This window comes from Schistocerca piceifrons, chromosome 8 (genome assembly GCF_021461385.2).
Source record: "Schistocerca piceifrons isolate TAMUIC-IGC-003096 chromosome 8, iqSchPice1.1, whole genome shotgun sequence".
Classification (NCBI taxonomy): domain Eukaryota; kingdom Metazoa; phylum Arthropoda; class Insecta; order Orthoptera; family Acrididae; genus Schistocerca; species Schistocerca piceifrons.
In genome coordinates this window covers 109,351,511-109,373,554 of record NC_060145.1, presented here as the reverse complement: position 1 = coordinate 109,373,554, position 22,044 = coordinate 109,351,511, and the positions used below count along the sequence as shown (strand labels likewise).

Here is a 22,044-nt window from a genome sequence, read left to right as displayed (position 1 = left end):
CATACGGAAGCTTATAGATAGTCATTTTTCCCTCGTTCTATTTGTGAGTGCAACAGGAAAGGAAATGACTGGTAATGGTACAGGGTACCCTCTGCCTTGACTTGCCTTGCTGAGTATCTATGTAGATGTAGATCATTCTTCCCATGCTCTATACTGAGTGGAATAAGAAGAAATCCTAATAACTGGTGCCATGTACATGTGATGGTTTGCAGAGTGTGGATGTAAATGTAGATGCTGTGGAATCTGTTGAGAAGGCATTGCAACACTACAGAAAGGTATTTAAAATGAGTTACTGCATAACCCATACCTCGGTTCGTTCCCCAGTGTGGTAAAAATCACATTATATTTAATGAGATTTGCAGTCAAAGATAACAAAAGTCAATAAAGCAAAAATACATAATTTATGAAAACAGTCTATTTTCTTCAGTACAAAAATAAATACAAAACATTATACATACATATACAAGTGACTGAATAAAAACCTTTTGTATTATAGAAATACAGTCTCTTTATGTTCAACTCTGAATCAAAAATTAAAGTCGGCATGCCAGCATCCTAAATGATAATTTTTATTACACATGCAAGACTTTTACATATACCATATTTTACAGAACGTAAAGAAGTCTACCCAAATATCTCAAAATTCTAACCCAAATGGAATCTGAGTGTCATACTATGGCTTACTACACCGACACAACTAACTGTGCCAGTGGACCGCATGCACCAGACTATGAGCTTCATAAAAAGGATGTCCTTTTAATACTACCTTACATTCCTTTAAACTAATTAGGTTCAACAGTTTATATAGTTATACTGTCTACTGGTGCTCAACCACACCAGCCCCTGCACTTTTCTTTCAAGAAAGATAAATAATGCTTTTATTCACCTTTTTATTCTATGCATGCCTTCTCTTGTGACCTCAATCTACAGTTCCCTCTCCACCACATCCATATCCTTTACATATTATTTTGTCCTTTGTGTCATCTGGACTAACCATACGAGACATATACAAACTAACTTTGACATTATGTACTATGTATGAAAATAGTGCTCTTTGATATTTATTCATTTTACTTCCTACTGATTTTTACAACATTCCTGGCCATGTTAGATTTGTGGTGTATTTTTTTTTTTTTTTTTTTTTTTTTCTTTCATTGCATCATGTAAAGTTCCACGTTACGTTGTTCAGCACTATTACTATTGCCTAGCTTGAGTGAATGGTTAACTCTCTCCATAAAACATCATCTTGTTCTTCAGGTCTTGCACATAAGTTTTAACAAATTCAATTTTGTTTGTCTAAATTTATTGTTTATCATTGTTTTTCGATACCAATGTCTCTCTTGTGTATTTGTGCTTGCATGTACAAGTACAATCACACTGATAAATTAAACAATGTTTTAGACAGAACAGAAGACTTCAAACATTAAGGAACACATTTAGACTCTTGATTGTCTTACGTCCAAAATATTTAGTGCTGATTCTGCTGGTAAAGCATTTCAAATTATTCACAGGGTGCTGACAAACAAGACTGTAGTTCTTCAAGTGGAGGATTGGTGATAACAGGAATTTCCCCCTCAGAGTTCCAGATGGTAAACGTTCCAGACAAAAATTCTGAAGCTGTAAAGGAAAATATTTCATAGAATAAAATAGTTGTAAAGGAAATGTTACATCTACATTTCACTGTAGTTACAGGTTTTTATTAATGACACAAAAATGAGCAGAATAAAACCAGAAGCACACTCTTCATTGGCAATATTACCTTCACTTTGTTCGTAAAGCATGCCTCACAAACATGAGCAGACTTCACACTCATGTCTTGAAATCTAACAGAGTGCTCTCTTGGTCCATCCATTCACCTGTTTCTCTGTGCCACAAATCAGAACTAGTAATTCATGTTATCTGTAAACTTCCATTCCAGACATACCGTGTACACACTACAAACAAACAGCCATACAAAAGTTCTGAATTTCAAGGGAGTCAGCTGATGTACAGCATGAGTCTTCTCACATGTGGCTCTCTCCGACAAGATGGGACCCGCCAGTGACTGGGGCATACTAGATGGTGACAAAACGATGCATGGAATCATGTGACACTCCTGAGCTCAGCAGCAAGAAAACTAACTCCAGCCTGGTAAGCTGAGAAAGTCAAGAAGGCAGCAAAAAGCTGCTCTGGGTGATGTGGGCTGATTTTAGAAAATATTAAAGATCATGGAGAAGTTGCTTGATGCACACTAGGCAAGCTTAGTACACTCACTGACAAAAGAAATTAACACCTAGAAGGAATGGGCCAATTTAGACATACTCCCACATGTGTACATACCATCAGAAGGTACGTGAATGATTACAGAGTCAGCATCATCTACGACTGCATTCATGATGCCACCATGTGAACTTGTTATCAGGCCTGACAGAGTATAATATGGGCATTAAATGTGTTTGATGATTACTGAGCATTGTAAAGGACCAAGGAGAATGCAACATGCTCACGTGAGACATTGTAATCTCACAGAATTTGAAAGGGACATCACTGTGGGTCTGGACATAGTTGGCTGGTCAAATTGCGCAATATCAAAGAACATGGAGAATCTGAGAAGGATCTGGTCACCTGAGTCTGGCCACACTGAAGGAGGACTGCCGTACTTTGCACTAAGCACATCATAACACCTCCATACCAGCACTTGCCACTCTGGGCACAGGTAACAACACCCTGTGTGATCACATACCATCAGCTGGAGACTAATGGACACTGGGCTACTGGATCACTATTCCATCAGTAGGCTGCCAGTAATATCATTTCACTGACAGCTACATCTGGAGTGGTGTCACACCCCAAAAGCAAGGATTGCTCTAGGGTGAAGACACATCATCTTTAACTGTTTTCTGCTACACATAACCACTGTCTGCAATTATGGTGACACGTCGAAGGAAGAGGACACATTCTGCCAATATTTGAAGACACATATCAACGTTACCCCAAAATCACTGTGTGTGGAGCCATCAGGTATGACTTAAGGTCACCTCTGGTAGTGATTCAAAGAACTCTATTCTCAAGTGAGACAGTATCCTGTTACCATCTTTCATCATGATAGTTCATGTCCACACAGAGCACGTGTTTGTGTGATAATGACATACTACCATGCCCAGCAATGTTTACAAGTCTGACCCTGATAGCACCTGTACAGGATCAGCTCGAACATCAACTCCACTCCGATTCAAATGTACAAGGTGGCGATACCCGCTTGCCAACCAAACAAGTTGATACATCCATGCCATAGTGTGCACAACATCCTACTGACAAGGAGCCAGCAGTGTGCTCATGCTGCCAAATTTCATTATTCATGTAACCTGATTTTTTAATCACTGCAATAAAAACACTTAATTTCTCAACTTGTGACATCTCATTTCGCATCCCAATCTCATTGGTGCTTAACTGTTTTTGTCAGTGAGAGAAAATAAGCTCTGAAGCCATAAGTTGAGTAGGTCAGTAGGGATACAAAAAGCTGCTCTAATGGGTGTGGGAAGAACCGAAGCTCAGGCAGGTCTCACTGTAAGCTGTGACTTCAAAATACTGCAAATGTCACGGAGAAGTTGCTAGATGAGACCAGACTAGTATATAGTGGCAGCAGGTACATTCGTTTATTTTTTCTAGCAGTAACTAGCACAGCGGTGGATAAAGTATAATGAGAAATCTGTCTGACCTCCGGGCTGTTGGGGGAACAGTGAGGAGTGAATGCCAGTCTGAGACTGTTTGTGTAGTGAACCTGATCTATCTGTACACCACATTAGGTTGATATATAAATATTGATCAATAGGTGAACTTACATGCGGAGCATCGAACTTTTGGTGCTGTTGTCACCATTATGGTTTGAGGGTCAATCTTCGTTCCACTGTATGTGAAGTCAGAAGTTCTAAAGTACAGCTGCAAACAATATGAGATAACATGTTAACTGATTACTTATTAATGTAGCCTCTATTTTTTATGACATAGCTGTGCACAAGAATAGCATGTTGTGAAAGCAACAATCTCTTAGTTACCTTTGGGAGCCAAAATTTTGGTACTGCCGATGAACACATAAAAAGTAGGAAAAGCTTTTGGAACTGCCAGTCTTTTGTCTTTCCTCCCCAATGAAGAAACTACAATTCCATTGGTACAGTTTTTCCTGCTTTTAATTTATCTACTGGCAGTATTGGAATTTTGCCAACCATTCTGTCTCCTAGTAATTTTACAGTTTTCTCAAGCGAGTTCTCCTTCTGATACAACTATGTATGTATGCACATGCAGTATATTCTACATTTCTCTGATTATGGAGAAACAGATGCATAAAATGAAGTCTCCCCTACTGATACACAAAAGTCTTAAAATAAAGGAATAAATGACATTTACAGGTTCATGAGATTAGCAAACTATATAGCTGTACCTTAAAACACTTACAAAAATTGCTATTGCTACATGCAGATTGCAATTATCCTACAACATTATTAGTTTTAAGCTGCAGATCTTTCAAGTAAGAAACACTTTAACTCTGGACAGTACAAGCAAATGAAAAATCGCATACGCACAGTGAGATGCAAATGACACACAATACTGAACAGGAGACACCTGAGTACACATCAGCACTACACAATGTGACCATGCAGGTGAGTGTTCTCTACAAGTTATCTCTGTAGAAGGACAACATCCAAAAGCTGAGAAACATTTTCAGTCTCGTCAATCACTCAAAGCCTCACTGATACGATAAATGTTTATCTTCATTCTTTCCATTATTTACAATCAAAGGTTTTCTACTGCCATATTTAAATGTTCAAATGTGTGTGAAATCAATAGAGACCAAACTGCTGAGGTCATAGGTCCATATTTAATATGTCAATATATAAACTCAATTGTCTTTTAAGTTTACCATTGTGGTAATCATGCAATTTGTATGATGGATGTAGTACTATATGTCTTGACACAACCTGATATATTCAGTCTCATAATGTGAAGCAGGCTTGAGAAACCTGAGTTACAGGAGTTGCATGGGAATGCATATGGGAAAGATATGAATGAGCACTGTGTACATGTTTCATTTGTTTGCAGCAGTAGGTTGAATAAAATCTGTTTTATTCTGGGGTTGGGGTTGGGTTGGTTTGGGGAAGGAGACCAGACAGCGAGGTCATCGGTCTCATCGGATTAGGAAAGAAAGTCGGCCGTGCCCTTTCGAAGGAACCATCCCGGCATTTGCCAAGAGCGATTTAGGGAAATCACGGAAAACCTAAATCAGGATGGCCGGACATGGGATTGAACCGCTGTCCTCCCGTTTTATTCTGGTTAAGCACATCATTAGTATCCAACTTTTTCCATTTAATGAAATATTATCCACCACCCTCTTTCAGCTCTAAAATACTTAAGATGTGTACTGAAAAATTATCAGTGAAATATAAATATGGAAGGAATAAGTGTAACAATTCATCATACAGTTGACCTGACAACAGATATATAAATAAGACTGAAAAGAGTGCCAACTTTTAAAGTCCTTCTTCAGAGCTAACAAAATACATGTACAAAGGCACAGATCCACCTGCTTAGTTGAACCTTCTTCAGGGCAAACAGTTTCTTTTCTGCACCAATTCACTTAGTGGCCTACAATCCTCGCAGCACATCTACCCAGCACGCAAGCTGGTCCAACCAATACACCGCCAACTGTAGCCCATCCACCTGTGGGGGAGGTAGGTACCATTCTGCTGCCTACTGTGTCATGAGGTATTTGGAGAAATGAAACACATACGGAGCTGCCAAGAAAGCCTGCAAGGAACATGATGTGACACAATGTGCCATTCATCTGCAAGCTGTCATTGCACTGTTGCGTCAGAGATCCGTGCAATTGTGAGGAGGTGGGGGAGGGGAGGGGAGGTGAGGGGAGAGGAGGGGAGGGGAGAGGAGGGAGGGTGGGTGGGTAGCAGTGACGGACAGTAAGATGCAGATGGTGAAGCCAACAATCCACCTGTGGTGGGACTCAGGCCAGTGGCTCAGGTAGGATGAAGTGTCACTGACCTACCTCCAAACAGGCCACTGTGCCATAATAGATGGCTTTCTACTCCAGTGAGGGGATCCCCCAGTCAGTTATGCCTATGATGAGAAAATCACTAAACATCACATTCTTACTGAATATAGTGTATATTGTGATCAGAGGGCAGAAGCGAATTTCTGTAGTGAGTTGCCCTTTATTTTAGCAGACGACAAGACGAGTGTGCTGAAAGTTTTAAAATTTTGTGAAGTGTCTGGTCTCCAGCCTAAGATTTTTGGCTGAAGATTTTAGTTTCTTATAGAGTGGCTGGTGCATCCTTTTTTCAGCTACCGGCCAGCCACAACTATCTGTTGCATTGTTTTATGTCTTTCCCTTGCTTTTTCCTCTTTTGTCTACATTTTCACTCTGCCAATGTGCCTGATTTGTGTCATAATTTTATGTGTGTGTGTGTGTGTGTGTGTGTGTGTGTGTGTGTGTGTGTGTGTGTGTGTGTGGGTGGGTGGGTGGAGAGGGGGGGAAGGCAGGGGCTCTGGGAGTGAGGATGGTTTCAATCATTCACAACATTTTAGTATGGGTGCAAAACACCTTCCTGCTGCACACACATCCCAACATATCATGATCATCAGCATTATCATCCACCTGCATAGCTACATTATACCGGATGACTCATGCTGGCACTGCAGCTCAACTGCAGTGTAGGATCAGGTCAGGAGGATTGGGTGAGAGGAGAAAGGAAGCGGGGAGTGGGAGGGCGGTTTGGGGCAGGTTGGCTGATGGCTAGCAGGGAGAGGCGCAGCAGGTGAATGTGGTGCTGGTGAGCTTGCTGTGGATGCATGCAAGGCGAGTTGTTGGAAGCACGTGATGACATGAAAGAGTAAATCAGGAGGGGGAGGTGGAATTGAGGAAGAGTGCAGGGAGGAGGCTATGGAAGTAGACTGAATGAAGTTAAGGAGGATTAAGGGATTGAAAGACATACTGCAAGGACAACCAAAATCTCAAAATCTATGTAAGTCAGGAGATGCTTGTGTCTGAGCACAGGAAAGGGGGGGGGGGGGGGGGGGGGAATCAAGTGACACAGTTCGACTAGCATGTTCTGGCACTGAATGGTCAATCCTGCTCTCGGCCATTCATTCAGGTGGCCAGCCGGGTGGTAGTCATGCTCACTTCAAACACTGTGCATAAGTTGTAGTAGCACTCGTGTATTATATGACTGCTTTGAAAGGTGTCTCAGCATACAACACAAGGTTACCCATGATATGACTGGAAGGCAATTTTTTTTTTTTAAGTGGTCCTACAATTTGCTGTTCCATAGAATCATATGGACTATAACTGAAACTCAGGTACAAAAATATTTGGAAGGATTCACCAATGCACGACCTAACACACACTTACCATTGCACACATAGTAGCGCTGGATGCCAAATCGGGCTGTGACAGCTGGTCAGTTGCCTTCTGAAGCCGCACTGTGCAGTCCAAACTGACTTCCGGAGGCTTAGAAGGAAATTTTGAACCTATATTCCACAGAATTTCATTCTTTGCTCGGAGAGTAATGCTCCCCTGTGATGCGTTTGGTTTCACTCTCAAGATGGCTAAACCAGGGAAAGGTATAACTGCCTGAAGTTGTTGGAAAACGTTTCTCATGTCACTGCTTAGCTGCAGTTTCAGGCTCACTGCTGCCACATTTTCATTAACCTGAAACAATACTGCATGCAATTCAGACAAGGTCTGCCACCTAAACACAATAAGGACAACAGTAATCTGAGAGAGTGCAACAGACATCACACACAGGAATTTAAACACACTACCTTAACAGCAAGATCTCCTTTAATGGGAGGCTCGCAGATGCTGTGCACGATATAGCAGCACAGCGGCTGTTTGTCTGACGGCCTGAAGCGGATGCGAGTCACTGTGCCTTTAGTTTCGACACTCCCCGTCGTTGAACTTATCGACAGCGTCTGTCCTGGGGGCTGCTGCATGATAATGGATACTTCTGGTGCTACGCCCTCCACTTCAGCTTTGCAAGTAACTACTCCATAAACTTCTGTTGAATCCTTCACTTCTGACTGTCCAAACTGCTGGCCAAATAAAAAGATACCATTATTTTTGTTTATGTTACTAGATATAACAAAATGGACTGTAATTAGTGAAGGATACCAAAATGTATTATTTATTATTCAAATTGCCCATTCTCCAAAAATTTGTTTGAGCTACGCTTAGATTCAGAAAAGTTCTGTATGCCAACACACACTGATTTTCTTCACACTGAAACTTCACTTGTACTGGAAATGCTGCACTAATGATTAAACTGAACGTAATCTCAAAATGGGTGCAATTTTATCATGGGTATATCAAAGCACAAATGCCTACACACGTCTGCATCTCAAGAATGCTGATGACTAACTGGGGTCAATTCAAATATTATGTTCAGCATCTGTACAACATGATAACAACAGTAATTTGTAAACCATTGTCAGCAGGCACAGATTATTTTTACTGGAAGATACAGCTTATCTAACAGACAATTGATACCTAACACAGAGACAAATTAAAGAATCAGTTTAGAAAATGCTAAAAAAAATAGTGAATAATATGATGTGTGAGGATATATGGTCCTCACAACTCAGCTACATAACAACAAGAGTGTGTACAAACAGTACATAAACTGTTTGAAATACACTGTAACAGTTGTTGATTTTGTTTGAATATCATAGTTGTAATTTTTACCACAAAGTGGTGAATTATGATTCTTCAGTTCATGTTTGTAGCTTCTTTGGTTTCCTTTCTTTCCCTGATGGCTTCTTCTCCACCATTTTCTTCTTCTTCTTCTTTATTGATGCCCATCTTTGTTTCATCTGTACATTTTTCTTTCCTCACCTCATGTGTTGCCTGTTCTTTCTGTCACTCATAGCTTTACGCATTTCAGGTCTCATCTGTCAGTAGTCTACTGATGATTTCCCTCTCACCCTGTCCTACTGTTTCTCCCTGTATTTGTAGACCTGTATGACTCCATTCAGTTCCTGACAAGAGCCATTTCATACAACTCTTTTCTCTCTGCTGAAAAAAGAAAGGACTTCTGGTTACAAAAGCTTTGTGTCACTGTCCATATCCTGAGTCAGTACCAGGCTTTGGTGTGTCTTCATTTATTTAATAATAACTGATGGGTTCATTTTCACACAGTGTTTATGGCAAAATTCTACCTGTCTTGTCATGCGGCATATGGAAGAACAACTTATAGTTTTATTCCTCTGAGTTTTGGAATGCTGTAGACAGTCTACTCCAGTGGATCATATTTAATGAAATGCCATTATTACCTGCATGGAGCGAACTTCTTCTCTAACATGGAAGACCACCTGGGATTTTCCTTTGTGTGGAACTGGATTCCACAGAGGTTGCTGAAAGGAAGCAGCCTAGAATAATTCTTGGTGCATTTTCCTATATAATTTCATATTTTATAATACAATCTTAGTAATGTATACCTTTATTTTGCTTTTTGATGCTGGAATTGTAAGCTGGGAGGCAATGACTGGATCACAACACACAGGACGTCCGAATGGAAGTGAAACAGAAATATATTTGTTGATTTCTGCTAGTGCAAGTGAACCCTAGTAAAATATATAAACGTTTAGTAAAACATTAACAGCTTTAGCAAAAATTACAAGTATTACTGTAGTAATGAATAGATCATCCTTAAAAATTGACAAGACAAATTAAATACAAGATATAATGGTAAAGGGACCAGTAGGAGTTGGGTTGGGTTGTTTGGGGAAGGAGACCAGACAGTGAGATCATCGGTCTCATCGGATTAGGGAAGGATGGAGAAGGAAGTCGACCGTGCCCTTTCAAAGGAACCATCCCGGCATTTGCCTGAGGCGATTTAGGGAAATCACGGAAAACCTAAATCAGGATGGCCGGACGCGGGATTGAACCGTCGTCCTCCCAAATGCGAGTCCAGTGTGCTAGCCACTGCGCCACCTCGCTCGGTGACTAGTAGGAATTCAGGATATTAATTCAGGCACAGAAGAGACATTATGGACTGCATACATAGAGAACCAACATATGTAACAACAAGTTATCAGAACTGGAATGATGAAACAATGAGGTGATTACCGTGATTCTATCAACTGGGTTAAATTTTGATTTAATCAGTATATCAAGTGGTTAAACTTTGAATCCTACAGTTTACTACGTTAAATGAAGGATCCAGAATATTTTTTCATAATCTTCAAGCATAATCTAATTTATTAAATAAAATAATTATTAATAAAAGAATTATGAGTTGTTAATTTGGTCACACTGCACCTGTCTCACTACATTTCCACCAAAATTTTTATCTATTGTCACCATTATATTAATGCCAAGGACTTTGATAATCTCAATCAGAAAGATAGTGTTTGTTGCACAGAAATGTGTAATGACAATAGTGTGTGGTTTCACCACTAAAACCTCTTGTTGGTGGTTCTTTTAAACAGTACTAAGCAAGGTGGTGGAGTGGTTAGCACTCCGAATTCACATTTGTGAGGATGACGGTTCAAATGTCTGGCTGGCCATCCAGTTTGAGGTTTTCCGTGATTTCCCTAGATTGCTTAAGCAAATGCCAGGATGTCTCCTTTGAAGAGGGAATGGCCAATTTCCTTTCCCATCATTCTACAGTCTGCACTTATGCTCTGCATCTTGTTGTCAACGGGATGCTAAACTCTGATTTTCCATCTTTAAAAAGTTGTGCATGCTGGCAGCCTCACAATACATTTTTCCCTTATAAAGTTTGTTTACAATCAGTTTTGATTCAAACACACCAGTGTCATTCATAAATATACTTTTAGGATGAGAAATGACATGCACTACCCATCACTCAGCCTTTAATGTGCCACAGGAAGTAATGAAACAATATTACGAAAAGGACAGTTGCTACCCACCTTATAGTGGAGATGCTGATCCACAGATGGGCTCAACAAAAAGACTGTCACTGACATGAGCTTTTGGCCAACAATGAGTGAAGTTTTCAGTTATAAAAAATGAGAGAGAGTTTTCACATAAATCAAAGATAGTTTAAGATGAAGGCAAAGGACAATTGCATAAAGAATTGTTAGCATTCTGCCATTCACTGAGAAAATGTATTACAATTGTAAACTGACTCCCACACTTTAATGTTCATATACACAGGTCACTAAAGTAGAAATGTTATTTAAAGTGTTAGTGAGTACAGGACATTGTTGACTGTTTACTATGACAGATGTACATTTGTAGACATAACATTACAAATGTAGGATGTACTTGAAAATGGCTAACAGCCTAAATTGGCAGTCATTTTATAAGACCCGGGGTGGAGAATGGAATAAAGTTGTGGCTATGGCACCTGAAATGAAAAACTTTATTGATTCATTTCACATTTCAGTGAAAGTAACTCAAATAACTAATTTAACTCATTCTACCTGACAGCTGTTCAAAAACGATTTTTCAGCAAATCACAAGGGTGCAGTGACAGTCACGTAGTTCTCGTGGTGAAGTGACATTACCACACTACAAGACAGTATTACAGCTCACATTTGTTGCTCAGAAATAATTCTATTAGCACCAAATAGCAAATTACTTACTTTTCACAGAAGTTGCCTTACTCAGAAGTTTGTATTATGACTAGTAGTGTTGTAGCCTAATACCTCACGTTAGTAGGCTGATGTGAAAAATCAAGGAAAAAAGTAACTTTTGCATGAAGTGCCAAGTAACATAGCTCAATAAAACATGGACCATACAAAGAAAGAATTGCGACAGTATAATACAGAAGGTAACTGAAAAGAATATGTAGTGATGCAAATGAAAATGACACTCTTATTCAAAGACAGTAATTACACTGTAGTCATTGTGATTTACGATGCTCTGATGGGCATCACAGAAGGTAGGACATGGTTCTTAATAGTATGTGTGATCACCACAGACAGCAGTACATGGTTGACAACGTGGTCCCATACTGGTGACAAGGTTGGTAAGGAGTTCGTATGATAGGGCACACCATTCCTGTACCAGCGACTGACAACTGCTGGATGGTCATCGGTGCATATGGATGAGTTGCAGCAAGTCCCCCCCATTGTGTCCCACATGTTCTCACTAGGATTTGTGTAAGGGGAACAGGTAGGCAGGGTGGTCCATTTGTTTAATGTCCTCTCATTCCAAGAGCTCTTCCACCTGCGCTGTTTGATGCAGTCACACTTAGTCGCCCATAAAAATGAAGTCAGTACTGAATGAACCCCTGAAAAGATGCACACAGGTAGGAGTACAGTGTCACAACAATGTAGACTGGTGAGCGTACTGCATACAAAGATTTGGGGATCAGTATGCCCTTGCAGTTTTATGCCTGTCCACGCCGTAACTCCTGGACCATCAAAATGAGTATGTTTGATGGTGTTCCTTGAATCATTATGTGTTCTCACCTTATGCCATGTGAGGGTACATCCAAAATCATTACTCGGACTGAATCCGCTTTCATGTAGAAGATCACACATCTCCACTCTTCACTGGTCCAGCCCCTATGCTCTTGGCACCATTGCTGTCGACGCACAGGTGTCAGTGGAATACAAGGATACTGGTTGTTAGGCAAAAACACCACCCCCGTACAGTCAACATGCCACTGTGGAGTGTGAGATTGGGTACCTAGGAATACTGTTAAATGTGGTAGCAATGGCTGTTTCGACATGGGGTCCCTTCTTGCCTGTTACACAATGTAGTGGTTAGCTGACCATGGCCGGCCACCACCTCTCCTATGGATAGTGGTCCCTATGGTGCAGAATGCTTTCAACAAACGTGAAAAAATGCAGTGAGCAATACCAAACTACTGGGTGACATGTGTCGCACTTCGTACTTCATCCAGTTTCCCCGATAAGTCTTCCCCATGGAAAGTTGTCAAAATGTCTCTGGGCCATGTTGTAATGAATAAAACCACCACAATGCGCCATAATTGCTTGCTGATTGACACACACTGTTTTTTCCTATTCCTTCAACTGCCTCTTGTTGCTGTTGGATTTTTTCTGTCACTTATATCTTCCTTCACATCTGGAAATGATTTGTTAATATGAATAAAGCCAAGTTGCCATCATGGTGGAGAGTCCATGTTAGACTGTAGCCCCCCCCCCCCCCCCCCCACACACACACACACACACACAAAAGAAGGTGCGTAAATTAATTCAAAAGACGGAGGAAGGCAAGGACATACCAACACCAATATGACTGTATTTCGTACAGCACCGCAGTGTTCAACCCCGTCTTCAAGTTGAGTACCACTTTATTTCACTATTCACTCTTAATACATATACCAACTGAGTCTGTTTGGACACACTATCTTCCCTAACTCGTGGTCCTCAGAGCTAAAATATATTGTAAAGGTCTAGAAAAGTGCAGCACACTACAGAGGAGAAGCGTTTCGAGCTCCATTTCCTGTCATCTACTCTCTGTGTCACTCCTGACATAGAGTTCTGAGCTAGTTTTCCATCACATCTCTAATTGTACAATTTTTTGCATATCTTTTGATATTTCCCCAATTAGTCCAGTTATTCTTCATTGCCTTGAAACTCCATTCTCAGTTCCCAAAAATGTCATAAGATACGAAACAAATGGTAAACAATAATTATTATAGACAACTCTAGCCATACAACATTAAGAGCAATGGCCAGTAGTTCTAGAGCCACAAGTCAAGTACAGGTGATTATTATACTCCTTTTCTTTTTCTTTTTGTTTTTTCCCCGTCTGGGAGCAGTCAGTTCTTGCCTCCTCATTTGCAGCTGATAACTTTCTTCTTCATATTAGTGTAGTTGGATCCAGTAACTAGATCATTCAGGACTGGGCCCAATTACAACCCTGTCTTCTCACCCCTTCCACATACCCTACCAAAATAATTTTTAAAATTCTACATGCTCAATCCAATTTCTTTACCCCATTTGATTATATCCAATAACTGCTTTTATTCTATCGTGCTTCTCAGCACACCTTTGTTTGCCACTCTGTCTATCCATTTTATTTTTTTCCATTTCAGTTTATTCATCAGCTAAGTACTGTTAGCTTTACACTCAACAGTTCCCACACCCACCTAGTGGATTCTCCAACTTTGACAGGTCGTGCACACTGTATCTGGCACACTTCTGCATATACCTGTTCAGTGATTCCTGGTGTTAAGCAATATCGCTCCTCACATAAGACGACAGCAAGCTCTCTATCAGTTATGCACAATTTTCTCATGAAATTTAGGCCACCCACAAAGGAGGTAGCTTACAAAATCCTCATCCCACCAATATTTGAACACTGCTTGTCAGTCTGGGATCTGAAGCAGGCAGAACTGGTAGAGGGAATAGAGATAATTCAAATAAAAGCACCTTGATTCATCACAGGTTTATTTAAAAAGTGCTGATCCAACTCCATCGCAGTGTGGTTTACTGTTAAAGTTCTGAGAATGCACATTCTTAGAAGATTAAAGCAATATATTGCTTCCTCCAATGGGTATTTTGTGATAAGACCACAAAGGTAAAAGCAGAGAGATACAAACTCACATGGAGGCTTACGACCAATCTTTCTTCCTGCAAACCATCCATGACTGAAACAGCAAAAGGAGAAGTGACATTCGTGGACAAAGTGCCCTCTGTCACACATCTTAAAGTGGCTCGCGGAGTACAGATGTAGGTGAAGAATACAGAAAAATCAGTTTCTGTCCACAGATGATATCATTGCTCAGGATTCTGCTATCTGACAGCAATCTCCTCAACTGACCCGGAGAACCACCAGGAGCCTGTTAGCAAGGGCTTTCAATCCTGTGCATTCCTGGAAATCAGAGTGGTCACCTTCATCCCAGCAAGGCTTCCTGTGAGTTGGAAACCCAGCTCTCAAACTCTTGACTGCATCATCTGGCACAAACTGAATGGAAGAAGACGTGGAGCAGGGAGACAGCTGTAACTCTCTATGGCTGGGGACGGTGAGACTCTCTGCGCTGAGACTGCAGCGGACAGTGCTACATATCTTTCGGGACTGCCCCTTAATGCTGTCATTGGGACCCCGTAAGAGCAACATCGAGTTCGCTTTAAAACAACTGAGTGTTTGGAAAACCTGTACATCTGTCTTTGATTTCTTACATTGTTTATTTAACTGGTTGTTTATGATTTCTTTATTTGTAATTGTTAATGTACTTTTGACTGCAACATCTTTAAATGCTACAGGAATATTTTTACATGCTCTGCCATGGTCACATTTCAAGAGGCTCCAACCACTTCCTGCCTCCCATCCTCCTGGTCTGAGTTTCAGCAAGTCACCCCATACAAAACATTTCTTCCACATTTCTCATAATAATGTTTCGCTACCATTTCAGAAAATACTACTACTCTTGCAGAGTGACAATACTGTTATTGCTTTTCTTGATTTAATGTGTGTTGTGCACCTTCAACTACTTTCTATTCTGTTTCCTACGTACTTAAAATCTTGCACACTTTCCAGTTTGTCTTCATTATGCACTGTTTTTATCCCTCCATCTCATCCTACTGTCATTAATTTCATTCGTTTTCTGGTTATTTTTGATGACAAAAGCACACAAAAACAGGTAAGAACACAACCTGTGTAGCAGAGCGAAATGGGGCTATACCACTTGTTCTGACATCATTACAATTTTTTTCCTTGTTTGATCACATCTTGTTAAAAAGCACATATAAGACAGTTACACAAAATAGCTAACTCCTTATTTATGGTTTATTTCATTAAAGGAGGAGTATGTAGTTCTTATAAGAACCAATGAATAACATCACTGAGCTGTATTGTACTGTTTATTAATCAAATGAAACTTCCTTTACAGATAATACATCATAAAATGGGATAAGTCACATGGTACTTATCTATATTTCCCTTTTTTTCAATATAATGGAAGGAAACATTCCACGTGGGAAAAATTATATATAAAACCAAAGATGAGGTGACTTACCGAACAAAAGCGCTGGCAGGTCGATAGACACACAAACAAACACAAACATACACACAAAATTCAAGCTTTCGCAACAAACTGTTGCCTCATCAGGAAAGAGGGAAGGAGAGGGGAAGACGAAAGGAAGTGGGTTTTAAGGGAGAGGGTAAGGAGTCATTCCAATCCCGGGAGCGGAAAGACTTACCTTAGGTCTTTAAATATGTCTGCTTGTGTCTGTATGTGTGGATGGATATGTGCGTGTGTGCGAGTGTATACCTGTCCTTTTTTCCCCCTAAGGTAAGTCTTTCCGCTCCCGGGATTGGAATGACTCCTTACCCTCTCCCTTAAAACCCACTTCCTTTCGTCTTCCCCTCTCCTTCCCTCTTTCCTGATGAGGCAACAGTTTGTTGCGAAAGCTTGAATTTTGTGTGTATGTTTGTGTTTGTTTGTGTGTCTATCGACCTGCCAGCGCTTTTGTTCGGTAAGTCACCTCATCTTTGGTTTCCCTTTTTTTCCTTACACATGTTTAAGTATTTTGCATCACAGATCACACATTTAAATTTGTACAGAAACTGATACTTTGTGTAGGTCTAGAGGCCTTTTAGCCATAAATATTTTACCTATTCAGAAATAAAGAAACTTATTATGTTTATATACATACTTACATTTGTATATTTACATACAGGTTGCCATTTGCTACACATAAGAGACATTTGCAATGGGGATGCACTTTGATACACAAACATTACTTCAACATATCATATTCCAAATAGTGATATGTAACTTTTAAGTATTTAAGCAATGCCAGTTTCTGCCTCACTTTAAAATGCATTAGATTATGAACATTTTTATGAGAGATGATTCTACAGTAAAAATCCTTCAGTAAAGCATACAAACCTAACATTCAATATAGGCACCAGCTAGCTCACTCATCTCTCTAGCACACACACACACACACACACACACACACACACACACACACACAGAATCATAGAGTGACAGTAATGCAGTACCATGTACAGTATATACCTTGTTGATTATATTAGATTCAGTTTTCTTTCCACAGACCTGGGTGTGGAACAAGTCAGAAAGTATAAAATAAAAACATGAAACATTTGAATATAATACTCACTACCCTGATAATCGGTCAGGAGATTGTCAAAATACGTGAATACATTACAGTAAACTGGAACTGCTAATATTTACACAATTAATACACTTTCAGAAACATAGTTATGCACCTTCAATAAATTTATGACACACAAAATACCCTAATCTTGACTGTTGTGACTAAGTGCTATCAAAACTGAAATCTAACAGACATTTTTACTTAAGCTGGTCTAACAGTCCCTGTTAAGATATTCAACAACAGAATAGAAGGTGCTGCCTATCAAAAAGTACTTGAAACTCTGTTTAAACTGTGCTTTATCTGAAACCAGGTTTTTTAATGGTTGCCGGCAATTTATTGAAAATGTTTGTTCCTGAATATTGGGCCCCTTTTTGGACCAAGGTAAATGACTTTAGGTCTTTATATAGATTGTTCTCATTCCTAGTACTGATACTATGTACTGAGCTATTGGCTGGAAATAGAAACATATTACTTGCAATAAATTTCATTAAGGAATAAATATATTGAGAAGCTTGTGTACAGTAATTTATGGAACCTTAGATCTGATAAAAGGAAACTGTAAACATGATTAACTGGTGGCATAACCTTAGCAGTTGCCATTATTGACAAATTGACAAGAAGCATATAAAATTATGGACATCTCTTTTTACTTTCAGTGTTTAAAATATCTTGCAACTGTTTTCTTTTATCTGAAGATCTTTGCACCTTGTCATTTTCCATTTTACTGTAGTTGTTAAGCAGTATATTAACACTGGTACAAATGACAGACTTCCACATTTCTGCTAGAGAATGTTTGTCACAGATTTCTATTAAAAATCATCATCGCTCGATATGAAATCAAGGATTAATTTAATTGCTACTCGTCACTGGTTTTGAAGTCTAAGGAAGGACTCGCAACAGTCATCTGATAAAAGCTTTTGCATCCAGCAGAAAGAATACACAACAAACAGTAGCATAATTTTTAATAAGTTTGTGCTCTGCACCACATGCCAGTTATCTATCCACTGTAAGGAATTGAGCACATTAGGTGCACTGTAATTTTTTTAAGGACACTGCAGCAGTAATAGCCTACAGTTAGTGAACAGACTGATAATTCTGGGGTCAGTCTGACTGACAAATATTTGATTCTAAATATTTGGTACAAAGCTGTCATTGACTGTGTTATGACATTGTTTTGTCGCAACTGGGAAAAGAACTAATCATAACTTTCTTAGTTGAACCAATTACTAAAGAAAGCTCTAGCAAAGAAGACAGTCTCAGCTCTTTTTCTGCTTCAAATATCTGCCTTTTAGTTACATGATAGTGGGATGCAAACAATCATTGATACAATCCAAACTTTGCTTCCAGTGTGTTAGTTCTGAAATTTTCCAAGTAGTACATATGACATTTTTAGTTCTGATACAAGGTAGGTCCTCAGTTCGGTTAATGCACATGTGCTATGCTTAAGTGCAAAATGTGTTTCTTTAGTGATCGTATCTACTTACAAATTCATGGACTTCCATTTATCCAGCCAATTAAGAAGCTTCTCAAGAAACGCACACCTTCCATCTTCACGGTGTTTTGCAAGTGCTTTCTGCATTACCTCCCTAAGCCTTAGTTCTTTAAAAGGGGCCTTAACACAACTATCTGTCAGCAGGTGCTAATTATGATTATAAAATCAGCAGTTCCTTCATAATTTTCATCACATGTGGGTCCCAACTTAAGTAAACTACACTGGATATTATCATTGAAACTTTGGCAACCAAGCTTTACATTCTGTTTCTCCAATTGGATTAGATTAGATTCACCTTTGGTACATAGACCCAGAAAGAAGGTGATTCTCTTGAGTGTGGAACATTTCAGAAAGTTTAATATAAAAGACATAGACATTTGAATATAACACTCACTTTCCTGATCATTCATCTACATCTACATGATTACTCTGCAATTCACATTTAAGTGCTTGGCAGAGGGTTCATCGAACCACAATCATACTATCTCCCTACCATTCCACTCCCGAACAGCGCGCGGGAAAAACGAACACCTAAACCTTTCTGTTTGAGCTTTGATTTCTCTTATTTTATTTTGATGATCATTCCTACCTATGTAGCTTGGGCTCAACAAAATATTTTTGCATTCGGAAGAGAAAGTTGGTGACTGAAATTTCGTAGATACGAGGGTGGTTCAGAAAGTAACCTCCGATTGGTCACAATGCGGGTTGTTGGGGGAGTAGCGACGCCATCTGTGCGTTCACGCACTCAACAGGTCAGTCGGCATCAAGCCATGGTTGAGTGAACGTCGTACCTGCGCTAGTTTAGTTTTTGTGGCAGTTTGAAATGTGTGCTGCAATAGAAAACCCTGCCAAATGTGAAGTGCGTGCTGTCATAAGGTTTTTTACAGCCAAAGGATATTCTGCAGCAGCTATTCATCGTGAGCTTTGTGCCGTGTACGGACCAAGAGTTATGAGTGAAGGAGTTGTCCGTGAATGGGTACGTTTATTTAAAAGTGGACGAGAAAACGTTCATGATGAAGAGAGGAGTGGTAGACCATCATTGGTGACTGACGAACTCGTTCAGACAGTTGATGCAAAAGTTCGTGAAAATCGACGTTTCTCAATGTCGGAGTTGTCTACTGGTTTTCCACAGATTTCTAAGACTCTCTTGTACGAGATAGTGACAGCAAGATTGGGTTACCGTAAGTTCTGTGCACGATGGGTGCCCAAAATTCTTACCGACCACCACAAAACTCAAAGAATGGCCTCTGCATTAGACTTTCTGTCACGTTATGAGGACGAAGGAGAACCATTGTTAAACAGAATCGTGACTGGTGACGAAACCTGGATTAAGTACATGAACCCTGAGACAAAAGAACAATCAAAGATGTGGGCACATTCAAATTCGCCTACCAAACCAAGAAAAGCCTCGCAAGATTTTTCTGACAGAAAACTGATGGCAACGGTGTTTTGGGATGCCAAAGGGGTGTTGTTGGTTGAATTCATGGAACGTGGTACGACCATTAATCAAGACGTGTACTGTGAAACAATAAAAAAGTTACGACGGGCTATACAGAACAAACGCCGTGGTATGCTGACTTCCGATATCGTTTTTTTGCACGATAATGCCCGTCCTCACTCTGCTCGCAGAACAACGGCCCTTCTTGAGTCCTTCAAGTGGGACGTTATCAATGCATCCACCTTACAGCCCAGACCTGGCGCCAAGTGATTATCACCTCTCCATGCATTTGAAGAAATGGCTCGGGTCACAGCGGTTTGATGACGACGAAGAGCTCAAAGATGCGGTCACAGGCTGGCTCCAGGCACAAGCGGGTGATTTTTATGCAGAAGGAATTTCAAAGCTTGTGAAGAGATACGATAAGTGCCTCAATCGCTATGGAGACTATGTAGAAAAATAGTGCAAAGATGTAGTTGTAAGATGTATATATTAAAATATTTTTATTTAACTTGGTGTATTTTTTTAAATCAACCGGAGGTTACTTTCTGAACGGCCCTCGTAGATCTCGCAGTGACGAAAAACGTCTTTGCTTTAATGACTTCCATCCCAACTCGCGTATCATATCTGCCACACTCTCTCCCCTATTACGTGATAATACAAAACGAGCTGCCCTTTTTTGCACCCTTTCGATGTCCTCCGTCAATCCCACCTGGTAAGGATCCCACACCGCGCAGCAATATTCTAACAGAGGACGAACGAGTGTAGTGTAAGCTGTCTCTTTAGTGGACTTGTTGCACCTTCTAAGTGTCCTTCCACTGAAACGCAACCTTTGGCTCGCCTTCCCCACAATATTATCTATTCTATGTGGTCTTTCCAACTGAAGTTGTTCGTAATTTTTACACCCAGGTACTTAGTACAATTCTCAAGGCTGTCAATTCAACTATTTATCAAGTAATCGAATTCCAACGGATTTCTTTTGGAACTCATTTGTCAGGAGATTGTCAAGATATGTGAATACATTACAGTACAGTGGAACTGTTAATGCAATGAAGATGGCCACAGCGTTTCCAAGCTTAAACTATATCCAAATTTTAATAATTTGTTCTTTTCAGTTCAAATAGTGATCTTATTGCAGAAAATGAAGCTTGTATTCAGATGTGTTTTGTTTTCAAAGCTGGGGAAGAAGAACATCATGTTGTCGTTGTGCTCTTCAGTCCATAGACTGTGTGGTAACCATCGACCGCCAGTAACTGCCACCTACGAAGTGCAGAGTAAACAGTCTTTGGGACTGGATGCTCTTTGGTTCGGTCTAATGGACTGAGGTTATGATGTGCATGTTGGGAGTTTCCGTATTGTTTTTCTTGTGTTTTGTGTAATTACATGAACCTTAATAGAAGTGCCTGATCGAAGTTGGAGTTTTCCTGTGTGCGGTCAGTTGCTGTAGCCAGAAAACCCTGAGTGGTGACCCTGAGTTGTGAAAAAACATTGCATTCGCTTGCCATGTACCACCGGTTTCGCGCCAATAAAAAATGTCGCAACCCCCAGTTTTTCCGGCAGTGCAGGACGCTGCGACCACAGAACGGACATTCAACTGTGAAGCACAGCACTTTACTCCGTGAGCTACTAATACACTAGGAATGTTCGTATCTCCGGTGTTTGCTTCGACCAGCCAGACGACCCTAACCTCCGCTGGCACACCACACCGGGCACTGTACAGATCGGTGCAGACACCTTCTATGGCATTCTACGCTCAACAGAATGCTCCTCCAGCACAAGATCACAGAAACCCCTCGCCCAAGTTTCTACCACATAACGTGGACCACGCAGCTGTCCAGTTTCGGGGTCCACACGCATCCCTGCCCCCTCCTCAGAGCGGTCCGCCGTTTAATGTGTCCCCCTCTGTGCTAGTCGAAGGGACACTCACGTCAACTGCGCCGGGCCATGTATACACCTACCCATCCTGCCGCCCCATGCACATCTCGGGTGATGCACCTGCCGTGGTTCCGCCCTATCACTCAGTGCTCAATCACGATTTCGCACCTCTGCTCAAGATTTCGTCTGC

General features: G+C 40.4%; 1 protein-coding gene across 5 annotated transcripts in view; it reads right to left on the bottom strand.

Moving 5' to 3' along the window:
- Nucleotides 1–382: 382 nt before the first annotated feature.
- Nucleotides 383–22,044, bottom strand: part of LOC124711517 (AP-5 complex subunit mu-1-like) — a 59,408-nt gene continuing 37,746 nt past the window's right edge. For 2 of the 5 annotated variants that reach the window (XM_047241635.1, XM_047241639.1), the window contains 6 exons: nt 9,481–9,606; nt 9,316–9,411; nt 7,810–8,079; nt 7,397–7,696; nt 3,822–3,918; nt 383–1,617 (listed from right to left, as the gene is read on the bottom strand). In XM_047241635.1, coding sequence (XP_047097591.1) covers nt 1,502–1,617; nt 3,822–3,918; nt 7,397–7,696; nt 7,810–8,079; nt 9,316–9,411; nt 9,481–9,606 — 1,005 coding nt within the window. In that variant the 3' untranslated portion in view covers nt 383–1,501. The remainder of the gene's footprint in view (nt 1,618–3,821; nt 3,919–7,396; nt 7,697–7,809; nt 8,080–9,315; nt 9,412–9,480; nt 9,607–22,044) is intronic. The other 3 variants (XM_047241636.1, XM_047241637.1, XM_047241638.1) reach the window with 3 other exon arrangements.